Below are 25243 nucleotides of genomic sequence, written 5' to 3' on the forward strand. Positions count from 1 at the left end.
AGAGAAAAAATTAAGTAGAAAATTTTTCCATTAATGATTTTTGATTTGAGTTCTTATTTTAATGCTAAGATCCATGGTTATCTATGATCAGATAGCTAGCAGATAATGTATAAATTGAGCTGATTTTTTGAGTGATAGTAAAGATTTATTTAAGTGTTGGCTGTTGTTCTTATTAAGTGCTCTTAGTATGTCAAAGGGGGTATTTTGAAAGAATCTATAAACAAAGAGTATTCAAGATAATCTTTTTTCCTATATTATTCACAAAAATTTCAAGCATTTCAGAAAAGTTATCAGAAATTGGAACTATTTCTGAGAAGTTTCATGACAGAATCAGCCCTTTCCAAATAATAAATCCTCATCATGTGGAGATAATATTGCCCTGAGTGGTTAGGTAACTTTAATAAAGATATATAAGTACACTAACAATCCCCAAATACTTCCCTGATTGTTAACACACTGCAAAAGAGAAACACATCTTTGCTAGGGAAAATTTATTTCAGATAACCTAGACTATATAGAAGTGCCTTTTTCAAGCCCTCCAGCCTATTCCAGCCTATTCCTACACCTCCTAATTTTCCCAATGACTTATCTACTATTTAAATGCACCAAAGTCAGCAAGTCAAATTAAATTTGTCAGGACTAATAACTGGTCATCTTCCTACTTGAATATCTCAAATAATGCCAGGACTTTGGTGCTATCTACCATATTAGTGCTGAATCAGATATCTTTCCCTCTTAAATGTCAATCCCTGGCCATGGTGCTAACAGGTTCTCTTGTAACAGACAATAAGAGATCTGACTCACCTCGCCTCTCCATAATGAATAAAAATCCTGAAGCAGAAATATGCATTTTATCCTTTTGTAATCTAGAAGAATTAATTTTTCACATTAAAAGGTCTTATTTGTGATCAAGGAATTATTTTGGCCAACTATAATAAAATGATTGTATTTTATGAGTTACTTTAGTATTTGAGAGTTCTAAGACCATTTTAATCATAAAAAAATACTCTTGCATGGGTAAACTAATCATGTTTTTCAGAAATAAGTTGCTATTATACATTATAAATAAGAAGAGAGCAAAAATAATTTTAATTTTTTGTTTTTGTTTTGAAAGAGAGGGTTTAGTAGATTTTTAAGGTCCCTTCCAACATCTGATGTGACTCTATGATTAGCTGCAGCTCAAAAGTAAAATGAAATAACTGTGTCTTGAAAGTCTAAGCAAGCCTAACACATTTTCATATATCCCTGAATTAAATGAAAATTAATGAATTGAGCCTGAAAAATAAGGTTCAGCAATATACTAGAAGAAATTTATCTCACAGTTTTTCACTTTTAAATCAACAAGCTATTTTTGAGAATTAAGAAAACTTAGATACCAATAATTTATCACACAACAAAACTTAACAGTGATTTATTGCATCAAGAAATTGCTGTAGTATGGGGTTGGGAGGCAGAGAGCACTACAGACAATGAATATTTATTGTGGGTTAGAGTTTTCTCTGAAATTCCCATGTTGTTATTAGTAACTTATGTGTGAAGTGATTAATTGCACATTTCTATCAAAGCATTTAATGGTTCCAGAGAGTATGAAATGGTCTGGCATATGTAGTTTGATATATTTGGCCAATGAGCAAGAATGTGATGGTATAAAATGGCGAGAGAACAGATTAATGGAAACCAGAGAAGTGTATGTGGGAGAGGTGGTGGCTTAGACAAAACATATAAAATGATAAATGTGACATTTGACATTCACTTTTTTCCCTTTCTGTTTTCATTACAGGTTGTGTCAGCACAGGGTCTAGTGCAAAGTAGATATTTAATAAATATTTTCATTGATTAATGAATGGATATTGTCTAGGTCCTGGGCATATCTGACTTTTTTAAGAAAGAAAGTGCACCAGATTGGGGTGAAAGTTTTGACAAACCTCTGAAGCATCCATTCTAATACTATTTGGATGTTACCAATTGGACTTGATATCTGTTTCTGTACTTCCAGCAGATTTTCCAATAGTAGTAGATATAACCAATATAAAACATATATATTCCATGAAATCATGTCTTAAGAATCTTTTTGAAAAACAAGGTGTCACTAGTGCAAAGCAGGAAAGGAAAAAAAAACATAAACACAAATTCTGACAGCAAAACTGGCTTCCAAAAAGTCAAACAAAACATATTTTCAGAGGAAAAAAAGAAAACATTTTCTTTTTTCTCCTTAATTTTTTTTTCAAAATGCAAAAGTAGTTTTCACACCCTAAAAAAGTGTTGCTTTTCTGTCAAAAGTAGAAAGCTGTGAAATTTGTTAGCTTTACATAGCTTTGCTAATCAACTTTAAGAGATAAACAGGAAACTCATTTCCAAATTGGTTTGCCAGTGCTCCATAAATATGCTCATGAGCTTTTGAAGTTGAAATAATAGAATTGAAATTGCTTGTGCATCAAAATATGAGGGGAAAAGGAGTTCCATGACACTTTGGGACATATTGTTTTTTGTAAATGCCTCCCTTCCTTGTTTGGTTAGGAATTCATCCCTTATTCATACCTGAGATATACAATATATGACCTTCTTTTCTTGAAATTTTAAAAATCTTGACATTTAATATTCAGATTTTTATGTGTACCTCTTGAATTTATTGTAAGATATTGATCTAATCCCAATTCTGCCATACTACTTTCTGATTTTCCTAGAAATCCATATTAAATAGGGAGTTTATTTCCTAGGTCATACATTTTCAAGTTAACTAAACACTAGATCATTGAAATGATTTTGATGATTATTAATATATATAGTGTGAGCTCCAGAAAAGGTTTTGCCCCTTCATTTTCTACATCTGACATTCTTTCTCTTGATATTCTATATCTTTTGTTTTCTCAAATGAATTTTGTTGTTTCTCTATTTAACTTGGCAAGGTATACTTCTTATAGTTTTGTTGGTGAATCATTAAATCCGTAAATTAACTGGTTATTGACTGTATCATGCATGTTAATCATTTTTTGAATATCTTTTAAAATCATCATTGAAACCACAATTAAATTATATTGATGGCTTTTGCTGAGTTTAAATATTTATTTGTAGTCCTAAGTTGAAATTGTTATGGTTGATTTAAAGTTTTTTTTTTCAATGTAGGTAAATAGGACAAATAATCATCAGTTATAGTCAAATTTGTAAAAAGGAAAAGAAAAAAAGAAGGAAGTAAATAACTAATATGTGCTAAGTACTTTGCTAAACATTTTATAAATCCTATCTCATTTGATCCTTAAAAAAACTGTGAGAGATAAGTGCTATTATTATCCCAATTTTACAGTTCAGGAAACTGAGGCAAATAGAGATGAAATGACTTGTGCATGATCAGACAGCTAGTAAATATCTTAGACTGGATTTGAACTCTACACTCTGTGCACTGCATCATTTGCTTATTCTGAGTTGAAGCCCCGAAGGAAGATCACTTCTCATAATAGCCCACTGATAAATTGAAAGCTTTCTGTTAGTAACATAAATATCCTAAAAGAAAAAGTGGGTATTTCTCAGGAGCGCCTACTTAAAGATAGACCCCTGGTTCTCTCAAACATAATATCCTTTGAAAATCATAGTAAAGGGATTAGCAAAAAATTCTACTCTTCTTCACTCTAAAGGAAAAATAAATCAGAGAAATCTACCACTCTTTGAAATATAGTTTCTTCCAGATCAAGACTTTCTTGATCTTTTGTCATATCATATTCATGCTTAATCTTCCTTCAATTATGACTCTTCCCACCTTGAACAACTCCTGCTGTGTGGACCTACAAAAGGAACTCCTTGGACTATTAAAAAAAGCAAAGGAGGGGCAGCTAGGTGGTGTAGTGGATTGAGCACCAGCCCTGAAATCAGGAGGACCTGAGTTCAAATCAGACCTTAGACACCTAACGTTTCCTAGCTGTGTGACCCTGAGCAAGTCACTTAACCCCAATTGCCTCAGCAAAAGAAAAAGAAAAAAAAAAGGTAAAGGAGTATCATTAGAGACAGTATAATATAATAGAAAAGGCAAGAACATTGTAATCACAAATTATTGGCTTGAATCCTACTTCTTACATTTACTCACCATGTGATCATAGACAATTCATTTAACTTTTCAGAGCCTCAATGTCTTTATTTCTAATAATAATAATTACCATTTATACAATACTTTAAGGTTTGCAAAGCACTTTGCACATGATATGTTAACTCATTTGATTCTCACAACCACTGTCTGTCATAGGTGTTATTGTTATTTCCATTTTCAGTTTAGGATACAGACCTGAGAGGATTTATATAACTTTTAGAATTATACAGCTAGGGCTTGCACAGTTTTATAGCCTTTGGTTAGTTCCAAATTGTCCTAGGAGAGGACAAGAATTGTAGGTAATTGCCAGCAGTAAAATAGATTTGATTATTTGAAAAAGAAAAATTTATAAACAGACAAAATTAATGCACTAAGAAAATTGTATTATGAAAGTCTAGGGGAGGGAAATCTTTGTATCATATTTCTTGGATAAGGGTTTGGTATCCAAGATACAGAAACAATAAATACAAATGTGTAGAATTACCCAACTGGTAAATAGGACTGATGCAAGATTCAAATTCAGGTCTTCCTGACTCCACATCCCAAATTCTACCCAAGGTGATGCCTAAGATGTCTGATGGTAATACTTGTATTTCCTTCAATCAGTCAGTCAATTAATAAACATTTATCAGTCACCTACATGTGCATGCATTGTGCTAAATGGTAGAAATATAAAAAAGGCAAAAGACAGTCCTTGCTCACAGCAAGCCCACAGTTTAATATGAAAGAAAACATACAAACAACTACATAAAAATATACAGAACAAATTGGAGATATTACATAAAAGAAAGACATAATTAAAGGGGATCAGGAAAAGCTTTCTGAATTTTTAGTTGGGCCTTTAAGTAAGCCAAAATGTAGATTAGAGATGATGAGGAAAAACATTCCAGGCACAAAGAATAGTCAGATGAAATGTTCAGAGTTAGGAGATGGAATAAACAGGAAGAACACTGAGGAAAAGCAAGGAAGCTAAAGTCATTGGAGTACAGAGTACATGGTAGAGTATAGACTGAGGTGTAAGAACATTAGGTGTTCCCTCCCTTCCATGGGTGTGGACAATGGTTATTAGAGACTTTGATTGTCAAATAGAAAATTTATATTTGATCTTAGAGGTGATATGAAGTCACTAGAATTTAGTAAAGTAGGGGTGGAAGGATGACATAGTCAAACCTACATTTTAAGAAGATTACTTTGACACCTGGATAGGGGATAGACTGGAATAAGAAACTAATATGATAGGCAAACCAACCAGCAGATTATTGTAATAATCCTTCCTTCCTTACAAAGTTGTAAAGAAAATGCTTCCTAAACCCTTATAATAGAGTTGTACACATTAATTAATTTGATGAAACTTGGATACATCTTGCATGCTTATTTCTTCTATGAATATATTCTATACTCCCTTTATTTTTTTGGCTTTAAACTCCACCAGCACAAAGGGCAAGTAGGTGGTTCAGTGGATAGTGTGTCAGGCCTGGAGTTAGAAAAATTCTTCCTGAGTTAAAATCTGGTCTCAAATATTAACTAGTTGTGTGACCCTGGCAAGTCACTTACTCCTGTTTGCCTCAGTTTTCTCATCTGTAAAATGAGCTAGAGAAGGAAATGGCAAACCATCCCAATATCTTTGCCAAGAAAATCTCAAAAGGGATCACAAAGAGTAGGATACAACTGAATGCAACTGAATGACAAAAACACATTTTCACAAACAACTAAAAATCAGATGACAGAATTAGCCATGGCAATTCCATACCCTTGTTAACCTTAAATTGAATATAGCATAGAAACTATACTTCACTAAATATTCCTAAACTATTTGTTAGAGTATAAGTTCAGCCTCACCTCCAAACTTTTCCTCTAGGGAATCATTTCATCACCAAGATCGGCATATAAATATACCCAAGCTAAATGAACCACTATAAATATATAGCTTTGTAAATTCTTTAGCATTCCAACTTTCCTGTATTAGTGGATTAGTGTGTCCTTCATCCCAATATTTCATCTGGTCAGCTTCCCCTTATTTCTGTCTGCCTACTCACCATGTGAGCCAACAAATGGCGCTTCCCATTTCCCATCTTAACTTTTTTTTTTAAGAACTCACTTCAGATATTTGCATTATAGACTACCAGTAGAGCCATAGCAAGCCTTCATAGCAAGGACCCTTTTGCTATTCCCCAGAAATGATAGAGAGCAAACTCAGTTTTCTGCATATTTTACTCAATGAGTTTACAGAAATAAGTGGTTTTTGGAATTCTTTATTTTGCACTTGATTAATATTAATATTTTATAGATAATTGCATGTTGACATTATGATCTTGAAAAATATTCAAAATTTAAGCACTCAAAATTATAAAATAACACATTAAAGAAAAGCCAAAGGTTTTGAAAAGATAATCCATTAAAATGCTTGCTAAAAAGATAACTATTGCAAACTTACACCTCCTACTGAGAGTATTGCTCTAATAGCTTCCATAGAGATTATTGTGCTAATATTTGTGATAATACCACATGAAAGAGAAATTAAACTATGATATTTAAAGAGTCATTTGCAAGGACCATCCTTTTTTATTATGCACAAAATAAGCATCTCCCTGAAAAAAATAATTACAAAAACCAAACATTTAAATTTTTTCATAAGGCACTGAAGCACATGCAAAGAAATTATATAAGATATTGGATGTTGAAATGGATAGAGTATTAGGCCGGGAGTCAAAAAGATCCAAGTTCAAATGTTCTCAAACACTTGCTAGCTGGGTAGCTCAGAAAAAGTCACTGAGATTCTGTCTGCTTCAGTTACAACTGTAAAAGGGGGATAATAGTACCTACTTCACAGAGCTGTTATGAGAATTAAAAGAGATACTTGTAAAGAGTTTAACATAGTGCCTACTACATAATAAGAACTTGGGAAATATTTGTTCCCTTTTTTCACCCTTATTATATTATAAGATTATGTAATATTTTAAAAAATGATTGAGTTTGGATCATAAGGTAAGAATAATTGGATTAAACAATAGAAGAGGAAGTATCTTATGTGAAAAAAGCTCAGATAAAGCAAATGAGGTCTTTCTTTAATTTCTCAAATTGCTAGTGCCTCTATTCTTTTTATTTATTTATTATTAAAGCTTTTTATTTTCAAAACATATGCATGGATAATTTTTCAATATTAACCCTTGCAAAACCTTGTGTTCCAATTTTCCCTTTCCTACCTCCATCCCCTCCCCAGATGGCAAATAATACAATATAAGTTAAATGATAGAAATATAAGCTAAATCCAATATATGCAAACATATTTATGCAATTATCTTGCTGGTGCTTCTATTTTTCAAGCTAAGTTGTATTTAGTTTGTAGATTTTTAAAAATATACATATATGAATCTTTATCTTTTCTCTCACAGAAGAATGTAAGTTCCTTGATAAGCAGAAGTAGGCTTCCTTTTTGTCTCTCTATTCTTTGTGCCTTGAACAGTACCTGGAATATGCTAAGTGCTTAATAAATGTTTGTTGATTGACTGATGATTTGAAAGCTAAGAAAGCTGAAAACCATTGATCCATAGTAATCAGATAATACTCTATTCTGTAGGAAATCAGGCATCATAGTATTTTGCTATTCTAATGGGCAACCTGGTATCAATCAAAATTTAGTCATGTTGCATACAAGGAAAATACGACTTTAATCCAATCTGAAATAAGTCATTTTTAGTTTTTTAAATTTATTTTGGTGAAGCAATTGGGGTTAAATGACTTGTCTAGGGTCACACCGCCAGGGAGTGTTAAGTGTCTGAGGCCATATTTGAACTCAGGTCCTGCTGACTTCAGAGCACCATTTAGCTACCTCTGAAATAAGTAATTTTAAATAAATAATTCACAAATATATCAGTAATGCACTAGAAGATCAGTCAACCAATCAACAAGCATTTGTTAAGAATCTATCATGTTCAAGGCACTGTGGTAAGCATTGGGAACACAAAGAAAAGCAAAAGACAGTGCCTGTTCTCCCTTTTTCTTCCTTTCTAAAACTTCTTTATTTAAAACTAATATTGTTCTGGGAAAAAATGAAATGAAATATTGAAAAAAATATTGAAAAAGTGTGGCATCCTGGTGTGAGAACTTTTAGGAATCCTGTTGGTCTTTTAAGGAAGATCTTTAAATGCTCCGTGTCAGCTGGATTCTAATTGGTAGTCTTTCTTTTACAATTACAGTTTAAAAAAAAAAAAACTACTTTAGCCCCAGAAAAACTCCTGGGCATTGGTTAGCTTTTAATCTTATTTGAAACTATATATCTTTTGTTACTGAAATAACTTAAGAATGATTACAAAGTAATGTCACAAGATCTATCCTTAGTACCTAGGGTATTCATTCTTCCTGATCCTATAATAGCTAACCTGAGTCCCTATTAATGGCTTTATGAAAATAACGTTTCTCTGTTAAAATAAATTTGTTACAATGGTTATTTTCCACTATAAAGAGGATAAATTTTTTTTCTTGTGTATTTTAATAGATAAAAAGTTTTAATATTTGTTTTTTCCTATCCTTAACCTATATTTGTTCCAGATTTGTATATGTTATCCCTATATCTCCTCCAAAGTCTGAATATTTTCATCTATTTAGAAGCAACATGTATAGAGATGCAAACCAGAAGTAAAAGGATGTGACAAAAAGATTCAGCTTTCATTAATGGCAACTGGAAACACTGGTTAAATGGGATTGGTGAAAAGGTTCTTTACCTGAAGTAGGGAGAATTATATCAGCTCACAGGATCACAAATCTGGATCTGAAAGGGATCTCAGAGACCTTCTACTTCAAAATTCTCAATTTTGCAGTTGAAGGTGAGATGTAGAAGATTAAATAGCTTGCCCGAGGTCACAAGTTGCAATTGTCAGAAGCAGCATATGAACAAGTTCATATACTTTGATTTCAGAGCCAGCAATAAGTCTACTACATAATAACCACTACAAAAAACATGACATTCAGGGAAAAATAATAAATTCAGTCAGTCACTGGTTGTTTTGTCTATGTTAATGCTAAGAAAAAAATAGAACAACAAAAAAGAAAATCAGGTTTCCATACCTCCCCAATATCTCTCACAAATGCCTCCTTCTCTCTCTGCTCCCATACTAACTATATCTGGCCCTTATTATTTCTCATCCATACTATTGCCCTAGCTTAATTGTTTTCCCTGACTCAAATTTTCTCAATTCCAATCCATCATGTATCCAGTTGGCCATAATAATTTCCTAAAACACAAGTGCAAACTTATTATTCCTATGTTCTGTTCAAAACTCCAGGGGCTCCCTTATAACAAATATAAGGTTTTCTGTTTAGAATGTAAAGTGCTTCATAGCCTGACCCAACCTAACTATTAAAAAAAAAAACTGGCCCTCATATTGTTTCATGACTTTATCTTGGGTCATGTCTTTACATTATTTATCCTTCATGCTGGGAGTGAATTTCCTCCTTACCTCACCTCTTGGAATCTCAATCTCAGTTTCCTTTAAGATTCAGTTCAAATATTTCCTACATGAAACATTTTCTGACTCATGTCAGCTTCTATTACCTTGTCTCCCAAAATTGTCACATTTATTTTCTATATATCTATATGTTCTCTCCCTTGTTTCATGTTTGTCTTTATATACCCAGGGCCTGACACATAATAGCATATAATAAATCCTTATTGATTGATTTATTTTTCACTAGTAACTTTGGTGCTGTGTAGTAGATGCAGCATGAAACATATGAGATCAATCTATGGGGGTTTTTTAGGTTTAGTGAAGATATTCTCCATTTATTTCATTTTTCAATTATATTTCAAACTAGTTTAGATCTCTGAATCCATATTTATATAATTATTTATTTGCATTGATGGCTGCACTAAAATTGTTGGACAAGATGCCTAAATTTATTTTTTATAAAAATCAATTATTCAAAGATAATGTATTAAGCCAGGTACTACCCTAGGTGTTAGGTATTCAGAGACAAAAGCAAAATAGTTCCTGTTCTCAAAGGAGCTTCCCTATCCTAACAGGGGAGATAGAATGATCATATATAAGTATATACAAAGTAATTCCTCAGATCCTCTGCTTTGCATTATATGAAAGTAATTTTTGAACTATGATTGCATGTTTAATGGAGTAAAGTTAATATGAAAAAAATTAAGCAAAAAAAAAAAAGGAATTATTAACCTTAAACATCAACCTCAATGTAAATCCTCATTCAATAAAGTCCCCAAATAATACGTTTGCTTACTGTTCTCTGCTAATTGCAGTGATAAAATAAAATAAAGTCCCTGTGAACTGCTAAAACATAAAAACCCCAGGTCCAAAAGGAGGATCTGTGATAAACTTTAGCTCTGATCACAGTTTACAAATATTTTAAAAGCATTTATTGCCTAAGAAGAAGCTTGCAAACTGAAGCAGAGAAACTAAGTTCTCAGCTTTTCAAAGGGAAGTGGGAAAAGGAAAGGTAGTATTTATTTGGAATATTTATGATTATTTGGGATATTTATGGCTAAGCATAGGTTAAAAGAGAAAAACAAAAAATCAGGAATTCAGATGGGAAATGGAGGTCTAAGGAGAAGACATTTGTAAACAATAAGTCAGAAAGAAGGACATTTGCTGCTCTTCAGATAAGTTAGAAAGCAAGATGTTTGCTGTTTTCTCTGAGCTGGTCTAGACTGGTTTCAGCAGTTGCAGACATCTATAAATTCGGGTAAAGTTTATTCACAAAGATATCATTGATATATCAAGCATCTGGGCTTCAGAAATCCTCCTGATTGGATAGTTGTGTGCTATGATTCACCTGTGAAAATTGGGCACTCTAGCATATTTAATCAGTTAGTATAAAACTCATGTTCACATTGGCTACACAGGAGAATATGTTTGTTTTCTCTATTTCTAAATTCTTGTCACTCCTCCTGGATCTCTCCAGCTCTAGAGAAGGACCATTAAATTATATAATTTCAATACAGAGAGAGAACAATAACTTAGATCAACTCCTGTAGCAGATATGGGCAAAATCTTAAAAATCTTCCCTGACTAAAAAGATAAATGTGAAAGAGTAAATCATAAGGGATTCAAATAGATTAGACTGTTTTCATTCCTATGTGTCAAGATGATATTTGTAACGACTAAGAATTTTGTCATTATTAGGGCATTTAGAAAGAATGTACACAGGAGAGCATAGGTTTGAATTGACTAGGATGGGATGATCTCAAAAATAAATTAAAGGTTGAGAAAGATGCAGTGGGAGAGGGGAAAAGAGAGAGCAAGAATGAGGCAAAACATTCCATAAAGAGGGAGCTCCAGCAAAAGTTTTTACAATAGACATGAAAATGGGGGTAGTGATGATGGCAAAAACTGTTTGAACCTCACTTTCATCGAATTTGCTCAAAGAGCAAATGGCATATCCACTCAATTAGGTATGGAAAGAAGGAGGAAAGAGAGCTAAAAAAAAAAAGAAAAGGATAGTTTATCAAAAGTAGGTCAAATTAAGAAAGACAGTGGTCAGAAGCAAGACAACCTTTTAGATGAAAGAGAGAGACAAAGACAGAGAGAGACAGAGAAAGAGACACACACAGAGAGAAGGATAAATGGGAAAATAAGATGAAGGAAAATAGTTAGTAATCATAACTGTGAATGTGAATAAATGAATTCACCCATAAAACAATAAAAGATGGCAGAATGGATTAAAAGCTAGAATCCAATTGTATGTTGTTTCGAGGAGAATCTATTATGTTTCAGCTAAAGTAAACAAAGGCAGGATAGCAATAATGACCTTAGACAAAGCAAAAGCAAACATAGACCTAGTTAAAAAAGATAAACAGGAAAGCTACAAAAAAGTATAATAAGCAATGAAATAATATCTAAACTAAACATATGTGCACCAAATGGCATAACATCCATATTTATTATGAAAAAGTTAAATGAGTTACAGGAGGAAATAAGAAGTAAAACTATACTAGTGGAGAACCTCAACTTTTCTCTCTCAGACCTAGACAAATCCAGCCTTAACTAAATAAGAAAGAATACAAAGTGATAAGTAGAATCTTAGAAAAGTTAGATGTGCTAGACTTTTGGAGAAAACTGATTGGTAATAAAAAGAACTATACATTTTTTTTCAGCTGTATACCAAGACAAAATTTAACCAAGCATTAGGGCATAAAACCTCACAGCCAAATGCAGAACAGAAAAAAATAAGTCCTTTCAAACCATAATGCAATAAAAATTACATTTAGTAAAGATATCTGAAAACACAGGGTAAAAATTATTTCAAACTAAATAATCTAATCTTAAAGACTGTATATAGCAAGGAACAAATTGGTAAAAATCAATAATTTCATAAGAGAATGACAATGATGAGACAAAATACTAAAATTAATGGGAAGCAGCCAAAGTGTACTTAGAGGAAATTTCATATCTCTAAATGTTTACATCAATAAAATAGAAAAAAAAGCAGATTAATAAATTGAGCATGCTATTAAAAAACAAAACTTTAAAATGAACAAATTTTAAATCCCCAATTAAACACCAAATTGGAAATCCTAAAAATCAAAGCAGAGACTAATACAATTAAAACTGAGGAAAATATTGAATTAATAAACCAGAAGCTGTTTTTGTTGGGAAAAAAAAACAATAAAATAGATTTTAAAATAAGTTAATTTTATTTTTGAAAGAAAGAAAAAACAAAATATCAATATTAAAAATAAAAGGGGAAATACACCACTGATAAAAATGAAGTTCAAGTAATTAAGAACTCTTTTACCCAATCATATGCAAATAAATCTGATAAAGTGAAATGGTTGAATATTTACAAAAATATAAACTACCCATCCTAACAGAAGAGGAAATAGAATATTTAAATATTTTATCTTTTTTAGAAACGAAATTGAACAAGTCATTGATGAGCTCACTAAGAAAAAATCCCCAAGAACAGAGGATTCACAAGTGAATTCTTCTAACATTTTAAGAATAATTAATTCTAATACAATAATTAATTTGAAAAAATAGGTGAAGAAGGAGTCCTACCAAATTTCTTTTATTATACAAGTATGGTTTTGATACCTAAATCAAGAAGAGCAAAACAAAGGGAGATAATTACAGACTAATTTCCCTAATGAATATTGAGATGAAAATTTTAAATAAAATGCTAACAATGAGATTACAGCACTCTATCACAAAAATAATACACAAATAGCAGATGGAACTGATACCAGCAATCCAGGCCTGATTCAATATTAGGAAAACTATTGGCATAATTGACAGTATCAATAAGAATAAAAACAAAAGTCAGAAAATTGTAGCATTAGCAATATTGTGTGATGATCAATTGTAAATGACTTAGCTATTCTGAAGGACTTATGATGAAAAATAATATCTACTTCAGAGAAAGCATTGATGGAGTCGGAATGCAGAGTGAAGCATAATTTTTTATCCTACTTTTTCTTACTTTTTTGCAACATGGCTAGTATGGAAATGTGTTTTGCATTCCCATGTATAATTGATATTACATTTCTTGCTTTTGTAATGGATGAGGAAGGGAGAGAATTTGGAAATCAAAAGGTTTTTTTTTCTAAATTAATGTTAAAAATAATAAATTTTAAAATAAAGGCATAAAGAAAAAAAAACCTGAATCTTCCCTCTTCTCCCCTTCAGCATATATATGCTAAAGTACCATTTTCCTAAGCATTCAGGAAAGAATGGGGATATTTAAGCATCTGCATGCTTTAAAAATGGGAAAACACTGTCTAGATGTGAGCTGTTATAATTATTGACAGGCACTACTTAAAACTTTTCTCTATATAATGTGTCATAGAAGGACTAAATTGTCTCACGGAAGTATATCACCAAATTAAACCAAAATAACAGAAGAACATTATACTAAGTTCCAATGTTTATCTTACCAACAATAAAAACTTGTCACAGATGTTCTTAGTGATGTTGCTTCTCATTATATCATCAAAATATACAAAATAAAGGGAATTAAATAATACTCTTGAGACTTGGGAGTATTGCTCAGTGGAAGCCATTGTATTCATGCACATACTCTACATTTTAGTTTAAGGTCATAGAAACTAAGTAGATTCCTATTGTTTATGAGCTAGAATAGAAACTTTTAAACCTGAAATTTAAGAATCTGATTTTTAAAAGTCTGGTTCTAACTAGTTTTTAAAAAGGTTTTTCATACTATTCATAGCTATTTTCTATTCCTCTTTATTGTAAGCTTCCTGAGGTCAGGTCCCAGGTGGTTGTTCATCTTTAAATTTCCAGCACCTAGCACAGTGCCTCATGTATAGTAAGGCACCTAATGAATGTTTGTTGCATTGATTTGAATTTGCTTGTATTTGTTTATGTCTTTCAGATGATGGGAAGTTGTCCTTTGAAGAATTCAAAGCCTATTTTGCAGATGGTGTTCTGAGTGGGGAAGAACTGCACAAGCTCTTCCATACCATTGACACACACAATACCAAGTAAGGAGCTCTTTTATCAATGGCGTTTGTAAATGAATATACCCAACAAGAAGGGATTTTGCCATAATCAGCTGGTTTTAATCCTATAATTATGTAACTGAGAAAAATCATAATTTAAGTACTTGAAATCCTAAAAACCTTGTTTTGAATCAGAAAATAAAGATATCTGCCAGCACTCTTCTTGCTTTGGTTGAGGAATAGTTTAGAATATTTCTCCTTTACAGAATGTAAAATAGTATCTTAGATTTTTGAAGATTTTTACTCATTAACAAGAGGAGAGTAGAACATTACCAGATTAGTTCATTTTGACTTGAATTTGTGTCCTTCAAAAACTTTCATGAATCAAACTTCCAGTAGCAAAACAAAATAGGAAACTGAGATAATTATTTGCACAATTTGGACCTTTCTATCCTTATTATCATTCTTAACCAAAAAAAATCTCAATTGAACAACCACTGGATTATTGTTTGAATTATCTGTAATTGCCTATATCCTCCATTTCACTTTGTTTTTGTGGCATCTGTTATTTTACTAGAGTCCAAAATTATGCTATAGCATTTATGATCCAATAGTGCTAACAACTAAGAAAAAATAGGAAAAAATGGATGATATAGATATGTGTCTAGTTTTACCTTCTATAATACTAATACTTACATAACATGTTTAGATTTGCAAGACTTTTTCTTAGCAACAATCCTGCAAGATAAGCTGCAGGTATGAGAAAAGAAACAAATAGTAAACATCAGAGCAAGGATTTGAATCACATCTCTGATTAAGCCAAACATATTTCCCTCTATATCACATTGACTCACCTGATTATCTGAAGTACAATTACATTATTTGGGACAGCAATCAGATATAGAAAGTCTGTTATAAAAATGGCATGATTTTAAATTAATTTTTTTATTGCCATCCACATTCTTACTTCCTGGATCCCTCAATATCTTGTGTATGTTTTGCTACTTGGGTGGTATGATGGGTAGAGTGCCAGACCTGTGTCCAAATCTATCCTCAGAAACTTATTAGCTGTGTGGACTTAGGGAAGTCACTTAATCTGTTTGTCTCAGTGTCCTAACTGTAAAATGAGGGTAATAAATAGCATCTATTTGCTCCTATTTGAGGTAAGAAGGTATGTTGAGTATAGGATAACTTTAATCCTATAGAAAAGTGAGACCCACAAAAACTCACCAAAAAACTTCATGTTCAGTCATTTTTTAGCCATGTTAGACTCCTCATGACTCTTTGAAGTTTTATTGGCAAAGATAGTGAGTGGAGTGGCTTGCCATTTTCTTTTTTAGTTCATTTTACAGATGAGTAAACTGAGGGTTAAAATGCTTGCCCAGGACCACAACTAGTAAGTCTCTGAGGCCAGATTCAAACTAAGGAAGAGGAATCTTTCTGACTTTAAGTTCAGCCATCTATCCATCAAACCATTTAGCTCCCTAAAAGGAATCATAGTAGCTCATATATGTTGATATTTTTTCCTTTTCAACTGAATTCTGCTTCATTCTTAGGTGTCTATATAGACTACCAGAAATATACCTCCATCCTATAATTTGGATTCATCACAGAAAGAAAATAAACTTGGAGGTTCTAGAAAATTAACCCTGAGGCTGGTGGTTCCTAGGAAGCATCTTTTTCTCTTATTAGAAATGATAGAATCATGAGACTATTATTGGAAAATTCTTAATAACATGCCTTCTAAATAAATTCAAAGTTTCTCTAACAAAAAAAAAAAAGAAAGAAAGAAAAGAAAAGATAGATTTTAGAACTTTTTTTGGCAGGGGAGGAAGTCATGTCCAAAGGATGGATTTCTTTGGAAGGAGATAAAATTGATATTTTAACAGTAATATCTAAAATTTGCCTTTTGCCAAATCTTATTTTACTTATCACCATTACAATATAAATATTAATGAATACAGAAAAGCATGAAAAGACATACATGAAACAAGATGAAATAAGATGAATCAAGAAACTAATTACTTTCTCATTATAGAGGTAAAGGATAACATCAGCAAAATCAAAATAGCTGCAAAATCAAATAGTTCAGTTTTGTGAAATTCCCCCCCCGACTTCCATTTTTATATTGTTTTGCAAGGAACAACTCTCAGAGTGGGGGTAGGAATATACTGGAAGGAATAGTTGATGTAAAAATAAAAGATACCAACAAAATTTTTTAAAATCATAATATAAATAGATATTGAAGAATATCTATTTTTAAAAGGCATTTAAAATGAAATGTACATACCATAATAAGTACTTTTATTTAGAGGGGTTTATTCTAGACCCTTAATGGATGTACTATTTGCTGGATTTTCTGTCCAATGGTCTCAATAGGAAGATTGCTATGGAACTTGGTTTGAATCATTCTGCTGTGTCTATGAACCCAAGTAACTTTTCCCCAAATCACTCTGATTTTGAGGGTTTTACTTTGTAATTACTGCATTGTTTTTTGCTTTGTCTACATGAATTCATTTTCATCCTAAGAATAAGCTCCTTTAATTTTAAAAAAAAGCTATGTGTTCCCTCTGGTTTTGTAGTCAGTAAAAATGGCCTTAGACCACCACCTTTCAGACTTTTTGATGTTCTAGAAGTATTGTCTCTACCAGATCTCTCAGGCTCTTGAATTTAGGATTTTTAGAAGGTAAGCCTGAGCCTGAAACTACTTAGTAATTCCCTTTCTCTTACTAGTTGTCTGAGGTTCAGGAACTCCCATTACTTGGAGATATAGTTGGGAATTTTTTCCATTATGACTTCCCTCTACCTTGTCTCTCCAGGACTGGGTACAGATGCTTAGACTCTAGAAACTTAGGTAACCCAAAACCAGAGAACTATGAAGACAGATGTTTAACAACAAAATTCTCATGAAAACAAAGAATGCATTAAAAACTTTAAATTTAATCTGCATCAATAAAACTCTCAATCACTTTATTAAGCCAACAAAATGATAAAATAAATTTTTTTTTTTTTTAGGATTTGTTAACTTCTGAAAGTTGGTTGGATCTGATTCTAGTATATCCTTGCCTGGAATCCTCATTATTCCTCCATTGTCCACCTACTTCCCAATCTCTTGGGCTTAGAGGCCACCATCTTTAGTTCTGGGTGGATAGGTAGATAAGATTGTTATTTGGGATTGGGAGATATGCTGCTATGCAGGTATCTCCCAGGAATTAAAGTTTATTTACTTTTACAGTTTTGTGAATTATGGTTTTATTATAGGAAAAATGAGAATAAATTAATCTTTAAGTCCAACTAGGATTTCTACTTCTTGGAACACTCCATATTTTGCGTAGGTAATCATGTTGAGGGAGTTGTAATCACAACTCAGAAAAGGGGGGAGGGGAAGACAAAAAAAGAACAAGCTGGCAGTGAAGATATTTTTATAGATCTAACACAAAGGGGTGACTCATAATATTTCAAACCTACCTATTCATCCTGTATTAATCCATAAGAACCCAAGCCAAACAATCACATAAATGAAATTCAGTCAAAGACCTAAACAAAGGTTCACTGCCCTTAACTCATCAAGATGATCAGAAAACTGTTAAGTTATGTAAAGTGACATCATAAATGTCCAAATACAAAAATGGCAGCTACCATAGTAATTCAGAGGGAAAAGATTACTGTTAATTGGGAAAGCTGGGAAAGACTTCAAGGAGGAGAAAAGACCTGAGTTGGAATTTCAAGGAAGGATAGAACTCAAATAAGAGCCTTGGGAAGTGTAATACTTATGGTATTATTTCAGTCTACCACTTTCTCAGGGTGTTATGGTAGCTCTGGTTTGAGATTGACATGAACTGAAGCATTTGAATATCATTTGGCAATTATCCCAAAGAGATTTGTCAGAGACTCAGTAAGGATATAACATTGATAATGCCATACCAATCAAATGCCCAAGATATTACTTTACAAATGTAGGAAAAAAATAATAAATTTCATCTGGAAGACCAAAAGGTCAAGAATTTCAAGGGAACTAATGAAAAAAACAAGCAAATGAAAATATTATAAAGACATATTATAAAACTATATTATAAAGCAGTGATCATCAAAACCATTTGGTACTGGCTAAGAAATAGAGTAGTCGATCAGTGGAATAGGTTAGGTTCACAGGATAAAATAGACAATGATTATAGTAACCTAGTATTTGACAAACTCAAAGACTCCAGCTTTTGGGAAAAGAATTCACTATTTGACAAAAAATGCCAGGAAAATTGGAAACTAGTATGGCAGAAACTAGGCATCGACCCACACTTAACATTGTACACCAGATAAGGTCAAAATAGGTTCATGATTTAGACATAAAGAATGATATTATAAGCAAATTAGAAGAACATAGGATAGTTTACCTCTCAGACCTGTGGAGAAGAAAGGAATTTGTGACCAAAGATGAATTGGAACTTATTATTCAACACCAAATAGATAATTTTGATTATATTAAGTTAAAAAGTTTTTGTACAAGCAAAACTAATGTAGACAAGATTAGAAGGGAAGCAATAAACTGGGAAAACATTTTTACCTTTAAGGATTCTGATAAAGACCTTATTTCTAAAATATATAGAGAACTGACTCAAATTTATAAAAAATCAAGCCATTCTCCAATTGATCAAAGGATATGAACAGACAGTTTTCAGATGAAGATGTTAAAAACCATTTCAAGTCATATGAAAAGATGCTCTAAATCACTACTGATCAGAGAAATACAAATTAAAACAATTCTGAGGTACCACTACCACCACCATCTCTTAGATTGGCTAAGATGAAAGGAAAAGATAATGATGAATGTTGGAGGGGATGTGGGAAAACTGGGACACTGATACATTGTTGGTGGAGTTGCGAATTGATTCAACCATTCTGTAGAGCAAAAATTATGCCCAAATAATTATCAAACTGTGCATACCCTTTGACCCAGCAGTGTTTCTACTGGGGTTATATCCCAAAGAGATCTTAAAGGAGGGAAAGGGATCCACATGTGCAAAAATGTTTGTGGCAGCCCTTTTTGTAGTAGCAAGAAACTGGAAATTGAATGGATGTTCATCACTTGGAGAATAGCTGAATAAATTATAGTAAGTGAATGTTATGGAATATTATTGTTCTATAAGAAATGACCTTTATTTCAGAAAGACCTGGAGAAACTTACATGAACTGATGCTGAGTGAAATGAGTAGAACCAAGAGATCATTGTATACAGCAAAAACAAGATTATACAATAATCAATTCTGATGGATGTGGCTCTCCTCAACAATGAGATGATTCAGAACTTTTCTTTCTCATTTTTTCCCTGTTTGCTTTGGTTTTTCTTGTGCAGCACGATAATTGTATAAATATGTATGCATATATTGGATTGAACATATATTTCTACCTTGTTTAACATATATTGGATTACTTGCTATATAGAGGAGGGGGTGAGAGAAGGAGAGGGAAAATTGGAACACAAGGTTTTGCAAGGGTCAGTGTTGAAAAATTATCCATGCATATGTTTTGAAAATAAAAAGTTTTAATTTTAAAAAAGAATACAATACTGACTCAAATAGAAATATTCCTCCTCAACTCCAAAAAGAAATTTATTTTAGCAGGGTGGGCTGAGATGATTTTCACAAAGATGAAACATCTACCAAGTTTGAAAGATACTGAATCCTCATGGGCTGGCCTCATTTATTCCTTTAGGTAATCAGCAATCCATACCAAAACTATGAGTCTTAGCACCTGTACTAATAAAATCTTGGTATAGTTTCCTTGATTTTTAGGGGAAAAACTAGTCTAAGCTAGATGGCAGGAAATCTTGATCAATATCACACTTATCCTAAGCATATCCTAGGAGAGGGGATTTCATGAGTTAAGATATGTACTGCATTACTCTTAGATAATGATGTTTTGATTAATTAGTTAAGCTCCAAGAATAGAGAAATTAAAAATTCTTGTCATCTGAAAAAAATGATATTCTTTTATGTCTAAATCTACTCCTGGGAATAACAGAGGCGCTGGAAAGAATAGAAGCTAATAAATACTTTTCTGGAATATATTCTTTAGAAAATAAGGACAGAACAGAAGACTTCTTTTGTGATGCAAATATTGCATAATATGAGTGTTGACACTTAAAACTATATTAGTCCATGATGTGTGATGATTATTTCTCCCTCACTGCATTCATTGTTAAAATTATTTTAATTATATCTGAGTTTGTAACAATCCTTTAGAACCTCAATACTTTTAACCAATATCAAGCAGGGAAAGGGGAAGGTTTTTTTTTTTTTTTTTTTTTTAATGCTGCATTGTATTTTTATTTAGTTAGTTTAACATTTACCCATTATATTTCTTAAAATAAATTTACTTATTTAACATTCATTTAAAAAATTTTGAATCCTGAATTCTCTCCTTCCTGCTCCTTTACCATCCATTGAGAAGGAAAATAATATGATATTAATTATGCATATGAAATCACACACAAAATATTTTCTTTTTAAAAATTTTAAATAGTATTTTACTTTTCCAAAATAAATTTAAAGATAGTTTTCAATGTTCATTTTTGTAAGACTTTGTGTTCCAATTTTTTCTCCCTTTCTCCATTTCCTTCCCCCTCCCCAGGGCAGCAAGTAATCTGACATAAGTTAAATATGTGCAATTCTTTTAAACATATTTATTTCTGTATTTGTCATGTTGTATAAGAAAAGTTAGACCAAAAGGTGAAAAAACATGAGAAAGAAAAAACAAACAAACAAACAAACAAAAGTGAAAATACAATGTTCAATGCTCATAGTTCTCTCTCTAGATGCAGGTGGCATTTATCATCCCAAATTTGGAACTGCCTTGATTATTGTGCTGTTGAGAAAAGCCATGTCCATCACAATTAATCATCATATAATCTTCTTATATCTGTCTACAATGTTCTCTTGGTCTGTTCACTTCACAGAATCAATTTATGCAAGTCTTTCCAGGCTTTTCTGAAATCAGCCTGCTCATCATTTCTTATAGAACAATAACATATGTTGAAGAGAGCCATCTTCGCCCAGAGAGAAGACTGTGGGAACTGAGTGTGGACCACAACACAGCATTCTTACTCTTTTTGTTGTTTGCTTGCATTTTGTTTTCTTACTCATTTACTTTCTTTTTTTGATCTGATTTCTCTTATGCAGCAAGAGAATTGTATAAATATGTTCATATATATTGGATTTAACATGTTTAACATATATTGGATTGTTTGCCATCTAGGGGAAGGGTGGAAGGAAGGAGAGGAAAATCTGAAACACAAAATAAAAGCAAGAAAAATAAAGAAAGTGAAAATAAGTACATATATTCAGAGTTCATCAGTTATCTCTCTGGAAGTGGATAGCGTTTTTCATCAAAATTCCTTCAGAGTTTCTACTGGGCTTATACCCCAAAGAGATACTAACGAAGGGAAAGGGACCTGTGTGTACCAAAATGTTTGTGGCAGCCCTGTTTGTAATGGCTAGAAGCTGGAAAATGAATGGATGCCCATAAATTGGAGAATGGTTGAATAAATTGTGGTATATGAACGTTATGGAATATTATTGTTCTGTAAGAAATGACCAGCAGGATGAATACAGAGAGGACTGGCGAGACTTACATGAACTGCTGCTAAGTGAAATGAGCAGAATCAGGAGATCATTATATACCTCAACAACTATACTGTATGAGGATGTATTCTGATGGAAATGGATTTCTTTGATAAAGAGAGCTAATTCAGTTTCAATATATCAAAGATGGACAGAAGCAGCTACACCCAAAGAAAGAACACTGGGAGATGAATATAAACTGCTTGCATTTTTGTTTTTCTTCCTGGGTTATTTATACCTTCTGAATCCAATTCTCCCTGTGCAACAAGAGAACTGTTCAGTTCTGCACACATATATTGTATCTAGGATACACTGTGACATATTTAACTTGTATAGGACTGCTTGCCATCCTGGGGTGGGGGGGGGGAAGGAAGAGAGGGAGGGGAAAAATTGGAACAGAAGTGAGTGCAAGGGATAATGCTGTAAAAAAATACCCTGGCATGGGTTCTGTCAATAAAAAGTTATTAAAAAAAAAAAAGAAAAAGAAAGAAAGAAATCCATATCCATAAAAAAAAAAAAAAACAACTTCAGAATTGTTTTGGGCCAGTGTATTGCTGAAAATAGCTAAGTCATTCACAGTGGATCATTGTTACAATATTACTGTTAGTCTGTACAATTTCTTCTGATTATGCTCACTTTCCTTTGTATTAATTCATACAAGTATTCCCAGACTTGTTTTGTTTCTTACAACACAATAATATTCTATCATAACCATACACTGCAACTTGTTCAATCATTCCTCAATTGATGGGCATCCTTCAGTTTCAATTCTTTGTCACCACACAAAAGAGCTGCTACAAACATTTTTGTATGCATAAGTCCTTTTCTTTTTGGTCTTTTGGGATACAAACCTAGTAATAGTAGTATTGCTGGGCCAATGGATCCACACAGTTTTATTGCCCTTTGAGTTTAGTTCCAAATTGTTCTCCAGAATGACTGAATCAGCTTACCACTCCGCAGGCAACATGTTAGTGTCGAATGGAAAGTTTTTTAATTGATGCTGTTATTTTGGCTTTACTTTGGCTAGACTTATTATTTGTAAGGGAACTCCATCTATTAATGAAATTCAATAAAAGTTCTGTAACTCAACGTTTTAGAAAGTTGCTTGGAGTCACTCAGAGATAAAAATAACTTACTATAGAAGTCCTATAACCAACATGGGTCAGAGATAGGACTTGAATTTGGATCATCCTATCTGAAACTTGCTCTCTAGCCACTGAGCCATGCTGCCTCCTACATTAGTGCCTTTTAGCTGTTTGTGTCAAGTGGGTTTATTTGTGTGCGTATCCAGGTACCATTGAATCTTAGCACATATAAATAGTATAAAACTCTAATACACATGTATATGCACATAGTATGACTGAGAGAGTGGGTCTGTAAGGTATATTGGTTGGGAAAATCTTTGATACTCTCTAGGATGCTCCACCCAAGGAAATATTATCTATAGGAGTTCATTCTTCAAGACTTCATTGTTAGAGGCAGTGTAGCGTCATAAAAGGAATGCTAGATTTGGAGTCAGAGAAGCTGGATTTAAATCCTAGCTCTACCATTTATTACCTTAATAGTCATAGACATATCAGTTAAATTCTATGAGCCAATTTCCTCAATGATAAAATGAGTAAATCATATTGAATAAAATAAGTTCCCTCCAAACTATAAATCAGGAGAAGCCATGATCTCCAAAGATTAAAAATATTATAAGAAACTCAAAGGGCAATGGAAAGACGTATGGTGGGTTGTAAATGTGCTGGGACATTTTGCCACCCACAAATGATATAAAAATATACCATACTATATAAAAATATACCAGTAAGTAGACTGGGTCATATGGCAGAAACCATGAGCAGATGGAGAGCTTTAGTTTTTATGCTGCCTTTGATATTGAGAATCTTTGTGATTTTATATAGAGGATTCATTGATCAACAGGCATTTATTAAGTACCTATCTACTATGTTCTAAGCACTGTGGTTAAGTGCCGGCAATATAAATCCAAAAGAATGAAACATTAATAGAAAGTTATTTAATATTTCAGTTGTTCCCCCTATAAAATAAGGTTAGACTGGATGATCTCTAGGTTTTTTTTCCCAGCTCTAAATCCATGATTCTATACCTAATATCCTCAAATATTTTACAAAGACCAACTCAGATTTGAAAGCAAGAATTTTCACTACTAAGTATCAAACATGTCTGAAATTCTTGACTTTATATAAGTCAGGAACTAATTACTGGAGATATCAGTTGTCTTTGACATCTTGTAAAAAGCAAATAAGTCCATTTGAAAATCAATGCCATATGAAAGGAAAGCTCCCTCTGATGGAATTATTCATATGTTGCTATCCTTGAGAAGTGTTAACATCTTACTTTCAGAAAAAATGGAAAGCTTAGAAAACATTTTTCAAAGAAAGAAAAAGCTAATTGAGAGCATATCCTACTTAATCATTTTTCTCCTTTTGATTTGTGAAGAGGATTCTTAAAAACATCTCACTTTCTCGTGAGAAGAAAATATCATTAGCACAGCAAGGTAACACATTTTGTCTGTAAATTATTGTGTAATTAGGATGACTGTAAATGTCAAAGTTAACAAAGTCAATACTTGGAGAATGCAGATAAAAATACTTTATAACTTATGAGTCTCCAGGAGTTTTGCTATTTTTTAAAAATCTATCAGCTTTTAAGTTGAGAAAAATTTTGACTTTGTATCTGTACAACTGCAAATGTTTTAGCAGAGGATAAATTAGATTTGCTACATGAAAGTAATGGCTTTTAACCACAATTTAGTTTTTAGTCATTTTTTTTCACTTCAGTTCCCACTTTATTTCTAAGTATTTGTTTGATTTCAACTAAGAAAATGAATTCTATTCAGAAAACTTTATTGTCTTAGTACTAGAACCATGTTTATGTTTATCATTTCGGTTATTATTGAGTCATGTCTGGCTCTTTGGGAACTCATTTGGGATATTCTTGGCAAAGATTTTTTATTCTCCAACTCATTTTACAGAGGAAGAAACTGAGGCAAATGGGATTAAGTAACTTGTCTAGGATCACATAGCTAGGAAGTGTTTGAGCCTGGATTTTAATTCAGGAAGAGTTTTCTTGATTGCAAGCCTGATATTTTATCTCCTGTGCCACCTAGCTCCT

At 32.4% G+C, this 25243-nt stretch overlaps 1 protein-coding gene across 4 annotated transcripts in view; it reads left to right on the forward strand.

Moving 5' to 3' along the window:
- Positions 1 to 25243, forward strand: part of NECAB1 (N-terminal EF-hand calcium binding protein 1) — a 320695-nt gene that overhangs the window by 140246 nt on the left and 155206 nt on the right. For all 4 annotated transcript variants that reach the window (XR_007949416.1, XM_051970820.1, XM_051970819.1 and 1 more), the window contains one exon: positions 14426 to 14534. Coding sequence is in view for 3 of the 4 variants with exons in the window: in XM_051970820.1 (XP_051826780.1) it covers positions 14426 to 14534 (109 nt within the window). In the remaining variant the exon portion in view is untranslated. The remainder of the gene's footprint in view (positions 1 to 14425; positions 14535 to 25243) is intronic.

The sequence above is a fragment of the Antechinus flavipes genome, chromosome 1 (assembly GCF_016432865.1).
Source record: "Antechinus flavipes isolate AdamAnt ecotype Samford, QLD, Australia chromosome 1, AdamAnt_v2, whole genome shotgun sequence".
Taxonomy (NCBI): domain Eukaryota; kingdom Metazoa; phylum Chordata; class Mammalia; order Dasyuromorphia; family Dasyuridae; genus Antechinus; species Antechinus flavipes.